Source organism: Barbatula barbatula (assembly GCF_947034865.1).
Source record: "Barbatula barbatula genome assembly, chromosome: 25".
Classification (NCBI taxonomy): Eukaryota; Metazoa; Chordata; class Actinopteri; order Cypriniformes; family Nemacheilidae; genus Barbatula; species Barbatula barbatula.
Genome location: NC_136788.1, coordinates 7,202,595 through 7,217,691, shown reverse-complemented (window position 1 = coordinate 7,217,691; position 15,097 = coordinate 7,202,595). Strand labels below are relative to the sequence as shown.

At 37.8% G+C, this 15,097-nt stretch overlaps 2 protein-coding genes across 2 annotated transcripts in view; both read right to left on the bottom strand.

The window, feature by feature from the left end:
- The window catches only part of rassf7a (Ras association domain family member 7a), a 29,144-nt gene extending 23,974 nt beyond the window's left edge, over positions 1-5,170 (bottom strand). Inside the window, exon 1 of the mRNA XM_079450483.1 lies at positions 4,979-5,170. The gene's annotated coding sequence lies outside the window, so the exon portion shown is untranslated. The remainder of the gene's footprint in view (positions 1-4,978) is intronic.
- A 1,232-nt stretch (positions 5,171-6,402) lies between these two features.
- On the bottom strand, positions 6,403-14,910 carry lrrc56 (leucine rich repeat containing 56). Its single transcript, XM_079450961.1, has 13 exons — positions 14,831-14,910; positions 14,518-14,670; positions 14,301-14,388; positions 13,383-13,443; positions 12,831-12,927; positions 12,174-12,371; positions 10,557-10,758; positions 10,134-10,325; positions 8,552-8,616; positions 8,168-8,307; positions 7,903-8,081; positions 7,479-7,779; positions 6,403-7,097 (listed from the first exon to the last, which is right to left on the bottom strand). Exons 2-13 carry the CDS (start codon positions 14,647-14,649, stop codon positions 6,926-6,928), a joined length of 1,827 nt encoding a protein of 608 aa, XP_079307087.1. The 5' UTR covers positions 14,650-14,670; positions 14,831-14,910; the 3' UTR covers positions 6,403-6,925.
- Between the last annotated feature and the right edge of the window lie 187 nt (positions 14,911-15,097).

Genomic DNA, 15,097 nt, shown 5'->3' with positions numbered 1-15,097 from the left:
GTATTTAAATTACACACCTGCATATCAAAATATCTACACTTTCATATTTTTGTCCAATATAAATCATTTTGAAGACTTTGGGTAAAAGCATGTAAAATCCATAAAACGTAAAGATCCATTGTTCTATTCTTTGAAACCAAACAAACTTTTAATAAGGAATATTTTCTTTTCCAATCTAAACTTTTTAACCCAACATACTACTTTGTTTTGCTCAAATAGCGTGCTTGGGATGTTTTCTTTATCATAAACACCACAATGTTATCATTAAACGACACTGGAACAGATCAGAAATATTCGGACCAAAAATAAAAAAATAGGATACAGAAAAAACATGTTTTCTTTCTCAAGTGTGTTCTGAGCATCTGTTGAATTCACCTGTCCCCCTCAAGAATATTTTACTACGCATGTTACCATGGTAACACAAACATGTGTTCCAATTGTCATGACCAAGCACCCTTAAGCGGTGGATAACTAGAAAAGCCTTTAAATTATGAAACGCATCTTAGTTAGGTAGAATTGGGTCTAAATGTAGTTACATACAAAGTACCTTTTGCCATCTTTTTTCACATCAACTTTTTCTTTCTACCAACCCATCAGAAAAACATTCATGCTCAAAACAAGCCAGGTTACTCACCTACAAAGCGCAAGACTCGCAAGGTTGAGAGCAATAAGCAGTTGAGATTTCTGGACGGCACCTGATTTCGTATGTGCGAGTGCGTGTGAAATATCAGGAGGGGCCGGGCAGACAATCTGAAGTGGTGCCGCCATTCCGTTGCCCGGGAGACCGATGCGCATTCAAAGAAACTGACCAATGGCAGAGCACTGCAATTGTGCTGGGACAGAAGTCACATGACCAGTGTTTGAGCAACACAAGAAATGATGAGTGGGATTGGGGTGTTTGGGGGTGGAATGGGGGCTCTTCAGAGTGTCACAAAAGAATCAGGCTGTGAGCCGTCCCACCATGGTGAGGCACCAACTTTTTCTTGAGACAAAGTCCAACTCTCTTTTGAAGTCACTACGATTCTGTTTTTTTGTAATAAAAAAGTACTTAAAATATAATAATAAACATCATTCTCATTTTATTCTATTGTTTATATGGTGTCATAATGTTATTTCACAAGGGTTGTGATTTAAAGGGTCCCGCACGTAAACCACCGTGTGCTACAAATGGGTTAAAATAGCAGTCAATTGTGAAAACCGATACATTTTTCCTTGATTGATCCATCTGTGACAGGAATGCTGATAAGACAGAAACAAAACGTGCAACCTTGAAAATTTCAAGAAGGGCGGGCAGATAAAATTGACTTATACCGGACAGATCTGCATAAAGAGAACAGAGCAAAACGTTAATCTGCTGTTTAAAGGATCAGATCACTCAAAAATGCTCACCTCCATTTCTTTTCAAACCTGTATAACTATTCTTTTTCATGAAACATGAAAGATCTTTTATACGGCCTAATGTACAGCTTTTTTCTACACAATAGTGAATGGAGACTGGTGCCTTTTGGGCTTCAAGAAGAACAAAGAAAAGCACCATAAAGGCACAATGTAAATAGTCCATATGAAGTCTTCTGTAGTGCACTTGTCATTTGGACCTCTTCATGCTATTGCCTTGCGTTGCTTTTTATCCTTTTTGAAGCCGCAGTCCCTATCCACCCTTTGGTTGGGTTTAATAACACGAGGATGAAGGGCAAAAATAAAAACAGAATATTCATTTTTGGGTGACCCAGTCCTTTAACAGGAACTGTTTTGTGTAAAAAGACTTCCTAAAAAAGTTATAATGGTTTGATAAGGCATATCACTTTTTAGGAATAAGGCAGTCATTTATTTCCACTCAACTGACTGAACTGAAGTGTCCAAAAACCAAAGATGTGTGAAGGGCAATTCCCAACATACCTCTCTCATGGGAACCGCAGAGTGCACTCAGAAGACACAGTAATGCATGTGTAATGTGAAGGGGTCCCTGTGAAGAAGTATGCGCTATCTCCAGCTGGTAGATAAGCTCTTTTTGTTCTCGTCTATCATCTAGCAGCTGGATAGATGACTCGCTATGAGCTTTTGCAGGAGGGAGAGACCGACACTTTTTGATTCCCATGTCAACCTTTATGGCAGAAAAGCTTTATACATGAGGAACTCAGTAAATCACGTAAGAGAAAAGTACGCAATTCATTTTTCATTAAAATTGTATGCAATGTTGTAGTGGTGCCTGGAGAAGTGGGTATACTGTTAATTTATGCCCCCATTTTTAAGGCAGCCCAGCAAAGGATGAATGCCTCTGTGTTATAATGTAGCCGGGTTTCCACCCTGGTTTAAGCACATTTTGAAGTTTCGTATCTGAAATGAGTGATGGCCACTGAAGAGGTGCAGATTCTGCCATCAATCCTCCGGCTTACAGGCTATACGAACAGACAACCAGGGCAGTACGATGTATGATGTTAGAAATACCAATGTCCAAACAAATGTTGACTTGATGTATATACAGTATGTGCATTTTAAGACATTTTAGAGTGCAAATGACAATAGCTGTCTTTTCATGATTATCAGCATCAGCAAAAAAGTCAACTCATGGTCAATATTTTATACAAATATTATACAATCTATGTATCATGCAAGAACATCTGGGTTTGAAATGACATTAAGGTAAACGAGTGATAACAGAATGTCCAGTTTTGAGTGAACTATGCCTTTAGCTTTTTACAGTAATAAGACATCAAATTACAGAGGTTGCAGATACTTACATGTATTTTATTTTATTTTATTTAAAACGGGTAACATTTAAAGAATATAGAAACAGAATTTAAGAACAGGAATTCATTTAGAAGTTATGAAATTGAAATGCAAACATTATAGCTGTTTTAAAAACAACTTAAACACACCCGAGAAAGCCATGCGCTTTAGCATGAACTAGTGGAGGTCTGGGCATGTTTCTGTCTTGTCACACTGACATTACCTAAAACGTTTAAATGCTTTCGCCGTTTTTTTGGTGTTTACATGGCTGGATTTTACATTCGGTTGTTAACCATGTATTTTTGTCTTTGGCTAATGTCTAATAATATATTTTGTTTAATTAATATAAATTGTTATTATTACTTTGGTAATTGTATTAAATAAATGGTTTGTTGAATTTTGTTGTTATGTTCATTTTTATTAAATAAACCATTTGCTGAATGGGACCTGTAGTTCGGTCACATTTAAACAAACCGTATGATACATTGACATCTAGCGGTTGAGCTTGGTATCTTAATTCAAAATATTGGAGAGACAGGTTTAGCCAAGTAACGTTTTTTCTCGGTTTCTTTAGCTTGTTATCAGAAATAATCGATAGGCACTCTATTGTTTGTAAATGTGTACCGGAAGTTCAGTTGGGGTCACATAAGTGCCCACGCGTTTGTTTAGGGCCACGTTTACACAGTGAACAACGGAAAAGTTTTTCTTTCGCAAGTTTCACGTACACACGACAACGTTATCAAAACAATCCGCGTTTACACAGATCCGCAAAAAATGATTAAAACACTGTATTATGCATGTCATGCGGTAGTTCGCGACATCACCCTGAGATTTGATTGACGGTTTATTTGAAGGTGGACTTCTGCATTTCTCCTCATTCATAGTGAAGAGAAGCGTCAGACATATATAAACAAACAAGATGGCGAAAAGTTTGTACATTCAAAAGTTTTCCTTCCATCTACTTGTCCTCCCGGGTCTGATCCAAAAGCGCTGTTTGAAAACCCTTCATCGCCATGAATGAGTGTTAAGACTTTGCTGTAGGTCTCTTGTTGTATTTGTTTCTTCTTCTTTGTTGTTTTTGTACACCCGCATACCACAACCCCACACCTAATACGCATGCGCACGAGGCCGTTTTCTCATTCTTGCATACTTCTGGGTTTACACGGAAATGAGAACGCTGTGGTTTTGAAAAACTTGCACTTTGAAATCTGTTTTCAAAAGTTTGCGTTATCAATCCCCTAAAACGTGTACGTGTAGTTTACGTGTAGACAGACAGCCAAATTGCATAAATTGTTTTGCGCTTTCACTTGATAACTGTTTCGTGTGAACGGCCCCCAACATGTTAAGATAAAACCATCTATAAGAAATTCTTTAAAGGTGCAGTAAGATTAAGTATTTTAGAAATAAAGCTACACTCAGCATACGTATAGCGAAGCTTTGCTGTTTCTGTAGTTTGCCGTGCAAAGTATGTGAATTTATTGTCCTCGCCCACGATACATTTATGCTGCAAATCCCATAAGAAAATGAACCATGGTTTAAGTACAGGAACCATACTTCTATTTCTAGTAGAACCGTAGTAACCACACATTTACCATCGTCTCACTATACCTGTAGTTCAGCTGTGTAGTACAACATCGGTCATGCAAAATGTTAACTGCACTTGTCTTCTCATTAAACTTAATGGTTAAAGGGATGACAGAAAAGGAAGAGAAGGAGACTCTATTAGGTATTTATAAAAATAGTTTTAACATCAATCACCTGCCACGTGTAAATACTGACTGGAAAGACAAGGTGCACAGCTGACATGGCACAAAGCATCACATCACAGCTGCATCTCTGCGCTCTTATCATTAACACACATCAGCTTTATGACAGTGATGGGTTATCCGTATGCACATTAAGCAGACATTTTACATCAGATGCTTTAGTTGTTGCTTAGTTACATGACACAGACAACCGGAAGTACGCTACTTTAATGCACACCAAACAATTGTGGATTTTAATCGCGATCTATACAGCACGTTTAAAAGTGTGTGCATGAAATAACAAAATAGAAGTGCACCTTTCTACGTCATTTACGTTGACTTTTAACCAGCTGACGTCAGTGTGTGAGGTCAGTTCTCTTCACTTTAGCAGCAGTTTAGTTCGGGTGTTCGTAACGTAAACACAGCGTCATTTTGACAGTACCAACTCGTTCATTCGCGAATGTACTTTCTCAAACTATAACAACTAGTGATGCTTCAGTACTTACCACTAATGCGATGCATTTCCCCGCACTTTATGGCACATACTGTACAGTATTTTCTCCAATTCGTTCAATGCTAAAGAAATCTCAACACGCACCAAACGAGCGACGCGACGCAAGTGAACGCGACGCTCAGTGAACCGAACATTGACGTCGCACCCGTTCGACCAATTACAGACTACGTCGCCAGTAGCCTTTAGTTTATCGTAATAGGCATCGCTTTTTATTTATTTGATGTTTTTTTTGCGACTGTGTTTATCATCTGTTTATTTCATTTAATGAACTGTAAGTAAAAAATAAAAAATATTATTCTGGTTGTGGCAGGCCGCTGTCTCACAGACTCACGACATCATTTCCACCACAGACAACATCTTGTGAAATTATAGGCCTACAGAAAGTGTGATACGATTTTTTTTTCGTTTATTATAGTAATGATGCACACAACTTATGTCATTTTTTCTTTCCTGCAAAAGTGTCTAAAACAAAACAAGATGAACACTAGCATTTTATTCTACTGATCATGTTTTCTCTTGATGTTCAGGAATCATGCTTAGGCTACAGGTAAACAGTAAGACAAAACAGTTAAGGCCCACAAACAAATGATATCTTGAACTATTAAAAATGCTTGTTAAAGCGCTATATGGTTTATTATGCCTTTCAGAAACTGTCAAACTGGAAACTGGAGGCAGGGAAAATGTTGTAAGGATGCAGCCAACATCTTCACGGTCATGATGCTCTGCAGCACAAATTGCTGTTATGTGAGATGTCATAGGTGGAAATATTTCAGTGACACGTGAAATAACAGTCTTGCACCTGTGGCTGCACATGCCGTACCGGCAAGACCGGACATGTTGAAAAATCTGAAGGAGAGGATGCTTGCTGCAGGAGATCAACGGGAGGAGAACGTGTTATTTGACATCAACATCACATCAGATATGGTGCCATAAAAATAGTTCACGGATGAAATGAAAGATCATTCCAAACATGCATGACTTTCTACTGCGGAACGTAAATGAAGATATTTTGAGGGATGTTTGTTACCAAACAACATTTATTATAAACAAAAAGGCAAAAATGTATGAACACAAAGCCGCAGAGACATTTCTTTTGGGTTCCGCAGAAAAAAAGTCACTTAGTCACATAGCCTACTGGTTTTGAACAACATGAGTGAAATATTTTTCATATATTATAGAAATGATTTTTTCGGGGGGGGGGGGGGGGGGTCCCTGTTATCTTTGTTTTAGTATTTATGTTGAACAGCTGTTTAACTTATGTCATACTGTTTAATATAAATACCAATACAAAGAAATATATTTAGCTCAATAGTCCCCTCCCAAAAAATCTATTCTACAATATATGAAAAATATTTCACTCTCTTATTGTAAGTGAACTTGCTAAATGGGCATGGCGCCCCCTAGTGATTGATCAATGTAAGTGACTTCATACGAACTATTTTAAGGCCATTCAGGGGCAGTTTTCCGGACAGGGATTATTTTAAACCAGGACTAGGCCTTGGTTAAATTAGGATATTTAAATCGTTTTTAAAAACATACCTTACAAAAAAACATTACTGGTGGGCATCTTGAGACTAAACAATCCCGGTGATATATTGTAAGACATTGCCTCTAACATTTAAGTTAGTCTGGGAGTAGGCCTAAACCGTGTCCGGGAAACTGCCCCTCAGTGTTATATGATGTATATAGGACCTCACGCCATAACATATTCTTGTTCAACTAGAATATTACAAAGTAAAAAGGTTGTATAAAAGTACAATAAGTGCATCTCTTGTAACAATGTACTTTTTTTGCAAAAGGAACTAATTTTATTACATCAATACATTCCAAATGGACAGATGGTTAAAGAGAACATAGTTTCTTTTAAACAAAGATTTTTCTTTAACATTTCTGAACTGCTGTAGGCTTTCATGCATAACAGTGTCTGTTTTACAATCCATTATTCCAGGAATCCATTTCCTCTGTCAGGCAGGAGGGTCCGGTTCGGTAACCTCTGCAGTGCAGCTCTGGCTGTTCGTGGACGTGAGGGGGTAAGTTGATCCGATATGTTAGAACGTATGATTGGTTTATGCCAGTTGTCTAGTTGTTGATGATTCCCAGTAGATTCTGACCTATGTAACATATTTATTAGCTGATACGGTAGTCAGAAATGCCATTTCTCATTCAGACATGCATGTCTTGTTAAAGGGATAGACAACCCAAAAATAAAAATTCTGTCCAAATGTATTCACCCTCATGTCATTCCAAATCTGTATATGACTCTTTCTTATGTAGAACACAAAAGAAGATATTTTGAGAAATGTCTTTGTTGTTTTGTGTTTTTACAATGGAAGTCAATGGGGCCAATCTTGTTTGGTTACCAACATCCTTAAAAAGATCTTCTGTTGTCTTCTGCATTAGAAAGGCTTTCTATGACATGAGAGTGAATACATGATAATAGAAATTTCCATTTTAGGTGAACTACCCCTTTAAATATAGACATATAAACATACCTTTGTGCTCGTGAGACACCAAAACTAGTGGATGGTCTACATGTTTTTTTAAGAATTTGAGGCGACACCGTTTCCACAGTGGTACTCTGGGGATCCAAGGATGAGTTTGTTTTTAAGGCTTCGAGATTGGACATCAGGTTGTCCTCTGACGGCCTCGAAATGCAATTTTCACCGTTATGAGGTTTAAGTCTCCTAGCGCGACTCTGTGTTGTCCTCCGGCCGGCATGGGAAGCCACTGCGTTCAGTGGGGGTGAAGGAGACATGAAGTCTGATGATGAGAGTCTGAATACCTCCTGAGTTTCTGTACCGTGTTGAAACACATCAGATTTATGAAATACATGCAAAAGGTCGCTTCAAATGCATTTGTGTTTCCAAAAATAAGATGAAACTGTATATTTTTCATATTTGTATAGAGAAAGATAACCTGGTGAGAGAGACGGAACATATGTTGTATTCCTGCAGACAGTCCTTTCATCCTCTTCATTCCTGGTGATGTCTTCACTCATATGATTGTGACCGCCTTCTTCATCTTCATATCCATCATCACAGTGCAGGATTTTCATAACCTGGGGCTGCTGGTCCTTCTCGATAGCTGAAAGACGTCTATCGGGGGTCAAAAGACAAACAGTTTACAACAACAGTACGCAAATGACAGAAAGCATGCGAGTGGTTTGATAAAAGATCAATACTTGTTATGTTCGATCCTCCAGCTTCTGAGCTCTGCATAAACATCAATACGGTCCTGACTGCTCGGCTGTTCATTGTCATACGAGTGTTCAGGAATGTAACTACTGAGCCGCGTGCTGGGTCGGGTTTGAGAGTTTTGAACCTGGACATGCGGAAGGTAAGAAAATTACAAACACCTTTGACAATTGTCATTTTTCCTAGAACAACTACAGAGTGAGTCATTCATGACAGAATTTTTATTTTTGGCTGAAGTATCCCTTTAAACATACTTTTGTGTGACACAGTTGAAGATCAAGCTAGAATTCCATTTCGGGGTGAATTATTCCTTTAAGGAATTCATAAATATATTTAAACAATATCATCAGTTGGTGTATTATTAAGCTGACCGTTTTTTTCTGTCTCCTTGCACGAGCAGCCTGTAGTGGATTCCCGCAGAGAACACTGCCAAAACCTGTGGAAACATTTCACATGTTAGAAATATCATGATTATTGTTCAAGGACAGCTCACAAGCTAAAACATTGCAGTAGCAACCCCTACTGTACTCGTTTTTTTATTCCCACTTCATTCCCCCTTAAACCATCAGGGCTTTAGTTTCGGCTGATACTATATTTTTAACTTCAACATCTTCTACCCGGAACCCCTCATAGTCTAAGAAGAAAAAACATTACTATAAAAAACACTATAATTATGCGAGTGATGTTTTTAATGTAAATTTTTCTAGTTTATGATATATTCAATTCAATTTTATTTATATAGCGCATTTCACAATGTGCATTGTTCCAAAGCAGCTTTACAGCAGAAAATAAGAAAAACAGAAAAACTCAGAAAAGGTCAAACACAGCACAGTGCATGGTGTTTAAAGAACAAGCAAGAATGGTTGAAGAAGGCTGATTTTGTGACATTTGAGATGTGATTTTGAAATGAAAGGTTGCTGTCTAATATAATGCCTAGATCTTTTACTGTATTTGTTGGAGTAACAGTGCAGCCTTCAATTTGCAGGTTATAATAAGAAATATTCTGCTTACGTGTCTTTGGTCAGATAAGTAATATTTCTGTTTTATTAAAATTTAAAAGAAGGAAATTACAAGTCATCCAATGTTTTATATCTTCAATGCACTCTGCCAATTTGGATAGCCGGGAGGAATAATCTAGATATGAGATATATAGCTGAGTATCATCTGTTTAGCAGTGGAAGCTAATTCCATGTGTTCTAATAATGTTTCCAAAGGACAGCATGTATATGAAGAATAGCAAGGGTCCTAAAACCGATCCCTGAGGTAATCCATAATTTTCTTGCGTTAGATTTGATAATTTCCCAATTAAATGGACAAATTTATGTCTGTCTGATAAGTAAGATCTGAACCATTGTAGTGCCTGTCCCTCAATACAGGTATAATTGTGTAAGCGATGTAGAAGTATGTTATGGTCTACAGTATCGAGCGCAGCACTAAGATCAAACAGGACTAGGAGTGAGATGTTACCTTTATCTGATGCTATAAGCAGGTTGTTTGTAATGTTAACCAGCGCAGTTTCAGGACTATGATGCGTTCTAAAGCCTGACTGAAATTTTTCGTGTATTATTTTGTAAGAAAGAGCACAACTGAGTGCACACTACTTTTTCTAGTATTTTTGACAGGCAAGGGAGATTTGAAATCTGTCTATATCTTCCTAGTTCATGGGGTTTAAATTTGACTTATTGATAAGAGGCCAACTGACAGCCCGCTTAAAGGGTCCTGGGACATGGCCTAGATTAACTGATGAGTTGATAATGTTATACATGGGCTCAATTGCAACAGGTAGTAACTCTTTTAATAATTTAGTTATTTTTGTGAATAATTTGTCTTCTACTTCTGAGTTGAGATGCTCATGCATTTCACAACACTTAATATCAATATTAATAAACCCATAACATGCAATAACTGCTTAAAAGAGACATACGTATGGTACAATTTCTATCAATTTCTTACCATTTGTTAGCTTGCTGACCTCATGCTCTAGGGTGGCTAGATCGGAGTTGGACAACCCCGGTCTTGACCCGGCGCTGGATGTGTGAGATCTGGCACTGCCTGGACAGCTAGAGAGACTGCTGGAGGATATTCTTGGGCTAAGGTCCTGGGCAGAACCAGGTCTGACACCACAAACACAGACAGAGCGCTCCTCTGATGGCAAAAACATCCGCAAGCCAAGCGGTCCAGATCATATTCATTAAGACTAATGCACTGCTATTCATAGATTAAGATTACTTCAAACAATTCTGTGAGCAAAAATTACAGGTCACACGATAACTTCAGCACAATTGCCATCATGATGAGTAAGAATTGATAACTACTATACCTCCTGTTGTTATACATCTTCTCGTTTGGATCACAAAGGTCAAGTCTGATGTTTACCTGTATCTTTGTATTCCAGTCGGTCATTGTTGGAACAGTCTTTGATTGATTCTTTGAGAAGTGTCCAGTCTGTTGGTGTGCTTCTGCAGCATTCAGGTTTGTCCTCCTCGACCGGCACGTCATCAAGAAATCTCAGCTGTGGAATCAGTTTGTATACTGCAGACCTGTAGCTGTAGTCTGCCTGAGTCTGTCCACACCCCAACTATAAAGATACAGAGGAACGGGTGGGATCAAGTTTGGTTGGAATCACATTTTTCGCTGCTGATGATGGACAGACAATCAAAGTCCATTCAGATTTGTGTAGTTAAAATGTGAAACTGCTCACCAGAAACATCGTCCTTGATGTAGACACTCGCTTATATATAATGTTATTCTAGCTATCTTCACAGCTGATTTTTACTTTGATTCTAAAGGTTATATCTGTTTTGGTCAGTTGTTACTGTGAAAGTACCAAGAACTGATTTTCTTGGTATTGAGGTAAAGGAAGCCAGTCGGATACAGAAAGAAAGCAAATGAGGTCGTCCTTAATTTTCCACTTCATGCATATTCAAAGCAGTTTGTTTACCCGCTGCAGGCTTGCCCCAGTTTTGTAATTCCTAGTGCTGCCCGAAAACTGGCAGAAGAAATGCAATCTGATTAAAATGAAGCACCGTTCTCAACCCTCGTGTGTGCTGCGTGAGCATGCTGTGTGTTTTTAATACCAGAGTCGATATGTGTTAACACGTCTGCTCACACATACTGTTAGATCAAAAACATTTTTCATTGGTCCAGAGAAAAAGGTCTAGCATTTATTTCCACAGAAAGTGATCAAAACTGTGTATCGGTGACAATATTGTTATAGTACGTCATTAAAGCAACGTAATGTCATTAACGTAACGTGACATTATTAACATAATGTGACTTCATTAACATAATGTGACATCATTAACGTAATGTGACATCATCAACGTAATGCCGTTAACGTCACATGAAATTAGTAGCGTAACGTGATGTCACTAGCATTAGTGCCGACATTAACGTAATGTGACGTCGTTAACTTAACATCATTAACACAACGTCATTAAAGTAACACAACTTTACTGTTAATACATTTGGTTTCATTGCAAAAGGCACAGTAATCAAAATGCGGTAATATGCTGCTCTAGCGTACATTCGTTGACTTGATCTGTAGTCTATTTCTGGTCTCTAATATCATACATATGAATGTGTAATTTATGTAAAGGATGGGGCACTGCGGCGTTAGATCAAGCAGTCAAAAAATAAGTAATTGCAATTTAATGCCTTATGGAGCCATCATTATGTGCCAGGACCATTAGTCCGGTTTGCAGAGAGGAAATTCAGCTCAGACACTCAACCACAGGGTGAAACTTATCCTTATTGAGCAGAAACTAATCCTCTCTCTCTTGCCCATAACCTGCTGTTTGCTTTCCACAAATCAATATGATACAATCATTCAGAAACAATAAGTGGTATTAAACTTTGTTGCAATGCCAAATCTAAAAAACACATTTTGATTGATTGACAGTAAAGGGAAATGTTTTTTTTATATTTCGATATCTTCAGTTGTTCACTCTGTGTAAACCATGAGTTTGATTACTTCTTTCAGCTCTACATTACCTCTACAGCTCCTGGACCAGGGCAGGAGCATACAGGGTTTCCTTCCAGGGAAAGTGTTCTAAGCTTTTCGCAAAAGCCCAAATGCCACACTTGAAACAGATCGCTGACATTATTTCCTTCCAGATCCAGCAGCTCCAGATGTTCCAGGATTTTGAGTTGGATCAGTTCTGATACGTTGTTGTATGCTAAATAAAGTTCCTGTGTAAACCACAGTTTATGAATAATAAAGCTAATAATGTATATAATAGATGCTACAGTTTTATGCATATAATTCAATTCAGATTTATTTATGTAGCACTACTTTCAGTGTTGCATAGTTTCAAAGCAGCTTTACAAGAACCAGAGAAATAAAATATATACAGGTGTAAACGGCATAATGTGCATATAATGTACTGTATATATTGAAAAATATGTCTATATTGAATATAGAATATAGAAAACAAATATATAGAGGGAAAATATCAAACATACACTTATAGAATATGTATGTATATTTGTATAAATTGTGGAATAATGGTTATTTTTGGGCAAACCTCCCCTATAACTACTATGTGATAAGGTTTTCTGGAGTGTAAAGAGAGATGCTTATATTAGCAAAAGCAAATACATTTGGAATTATGGGACGGACAATAATTTGCTTCTGAAATCTTTTTATACCTTCAAGGAAGAAAGACAAGGGATTCCTTCCAAATCGGTCAGACGGCAGCGAGGCAACCATAAGACCTGCAGGTGAGAAAGGCTGGTTCCGAGGTCCCTGGGGAAATACTGAGAGCAATAAGTGATCATTCCCCACCCCTCCTACAGCAGCATTCCCTGATTCATTTTCCCTATCCGTGCTCTGGATCCTAATACGTTCTCCAGCCTCTCAGCATCCCAAAGCAGGAAATATTTTCACATCTTTCAAGTCCCCTGCGAGCCTTGAGCTTACAGAGTAACCTTGTTCATCTCCTCCCTTTTGAGACGTGCAGAGGAATTTTAAGATATCTGTTTTAATTGTGCCGGGAATCCAACATATGTAGTCAATCTTCTTTCAGAAATATGTTTCTTATGGTGCTTGTGTTTGTTTCTTATGGTGCTTTTTCTTCACACTACATTTGTCAAACCGTGGTCTTGTGTGTTCCATAGAAGAAAAGTAAGGTTTGAAATGAAATGTCCTTCCATGTTAGTAACAAAGTATCCGATTCCTTATATTTAAGAAAGAGGTCTTACCGCACAGATAAGATCAAACTGTTGCTCATTTTCAGCTCTTTAAGCTTGGGCAAGTGTACACCTGTGAGATAAAAGAAACACAGAATAAAACACAGGATATGATCCTATTAGATGTCACAGATGGGGTGTCTTTATTCTCAGTGGTATCCATTTGTCCACATAATCGCTTTAAATCACTTATGTGAGTCTAAGCATACATGAATCACCAAAGATGATGCGGTTTGGCTGCGTTTCATTGCCGATTACGCAATCTTGGCTTTCCTGTGTCACAGAACGACAGCTGCAAATGAATGAGAAGCATTTACAAATAAAGTAAAATATATAAAAAGGGTTTTAGGTTCAAACTAGGTCTTAAAGTAATAGTTCAACTAAAAATGAACATTTATTCATAATTCACCCTCATTTCATTCAAATTCAAACTTTCATGAAAACATTCACTAAATATCTTCTTTTGTGTTCCACAAAGAACGCTAACGGCGGAGACGCTAATTTACTTATCAATATAGTTAGAGGTGTAAATGGGTTTTTACTGTAGGCAAAAATGACTCATACATTTTAATTAAATGATGGTGGAATGTTGTCATGGCAACAATTTGTGATACAATATAATAAAACTTTGCACAGATACATTTGGTAAGAGGTTACGTTTCATACTACAATCATGGTAAAACATATGTTGTGACTATAAATACAGTATATCTTGTAATAATACTTTTGAAAATTGAGTAACACACAAATTTACTCCATGTATAGAGCTTAACTTTTCTTGGAGACAGAGTTTAAGTATCACTACTCCTCTCACAGATTCGGAACAACTCGAGGGTGAGTAAATGAAGACAGGATTTTCATTGTTGGGTGGAGTACCCTTTAAAATATGATTTAATGAAAGGGGTAAAAAGCATGAGAACACAATCTTACCGATGTCATTCAGGCTGTTTTGTCGGGTGTCAACACACATCTCCAGTGAGGTCACTTCCTCTAGGTTGTCTGACCCTGACAGAATTTTCTGAAAAATAAGAGGCTACTCCATGATGCACTCTGCTTGTTCTTTCCATGTGACATGGGTTCATTTTAACATCTGCAACACAAATTCAATGGAAGCTTTCGATGTTTAATCTCAACTCTGAGATCCTACCAACTTTGCTGTTGTTATGCGGTCAGAGTCCTCGGGTTCAACAGGAGTCGGGTTTATCACAACAGATCCTTTAAACTCAGTCACAATAGAGCGAGCTGTGCCTGGCCTCTTCTTTACGGAGGTTTCACTCATAATGTGTCACTTTTATTATGTCTGAAAGAAACATCGTGTGTGACATGCTTTACATCACTGTCCACCACAGCCGTGAAGAACACAGCAGTTTTCATATCAAAATAAATGCGTAAAATATCAAACTACATATTTGGACTGTATCCTGCGACAATGTCTTCTTATTAGATATAAAATGTCTTACCTTCTATGACCTCAGACAACCTTATTGTGTGTGAGCGTGTCTTTTTTGCCTAATACGCCGCAGTTGAAGTTGAAGTTTGCATAGCAACGGCACGCTTACTTCCTGGATACGGGAAAGCGCACGTGTCACTTGGGAGTTGTAGTCCATTATCATGTGGGACTTTGATTAAAATAACAACTCCGTGAAAATGTTGAACTGTTACCCAATCCCAGTTAAGTTTCGTGTGTGATTGTTTACGAGTAAAAAGATAAACAATAATATACAGTT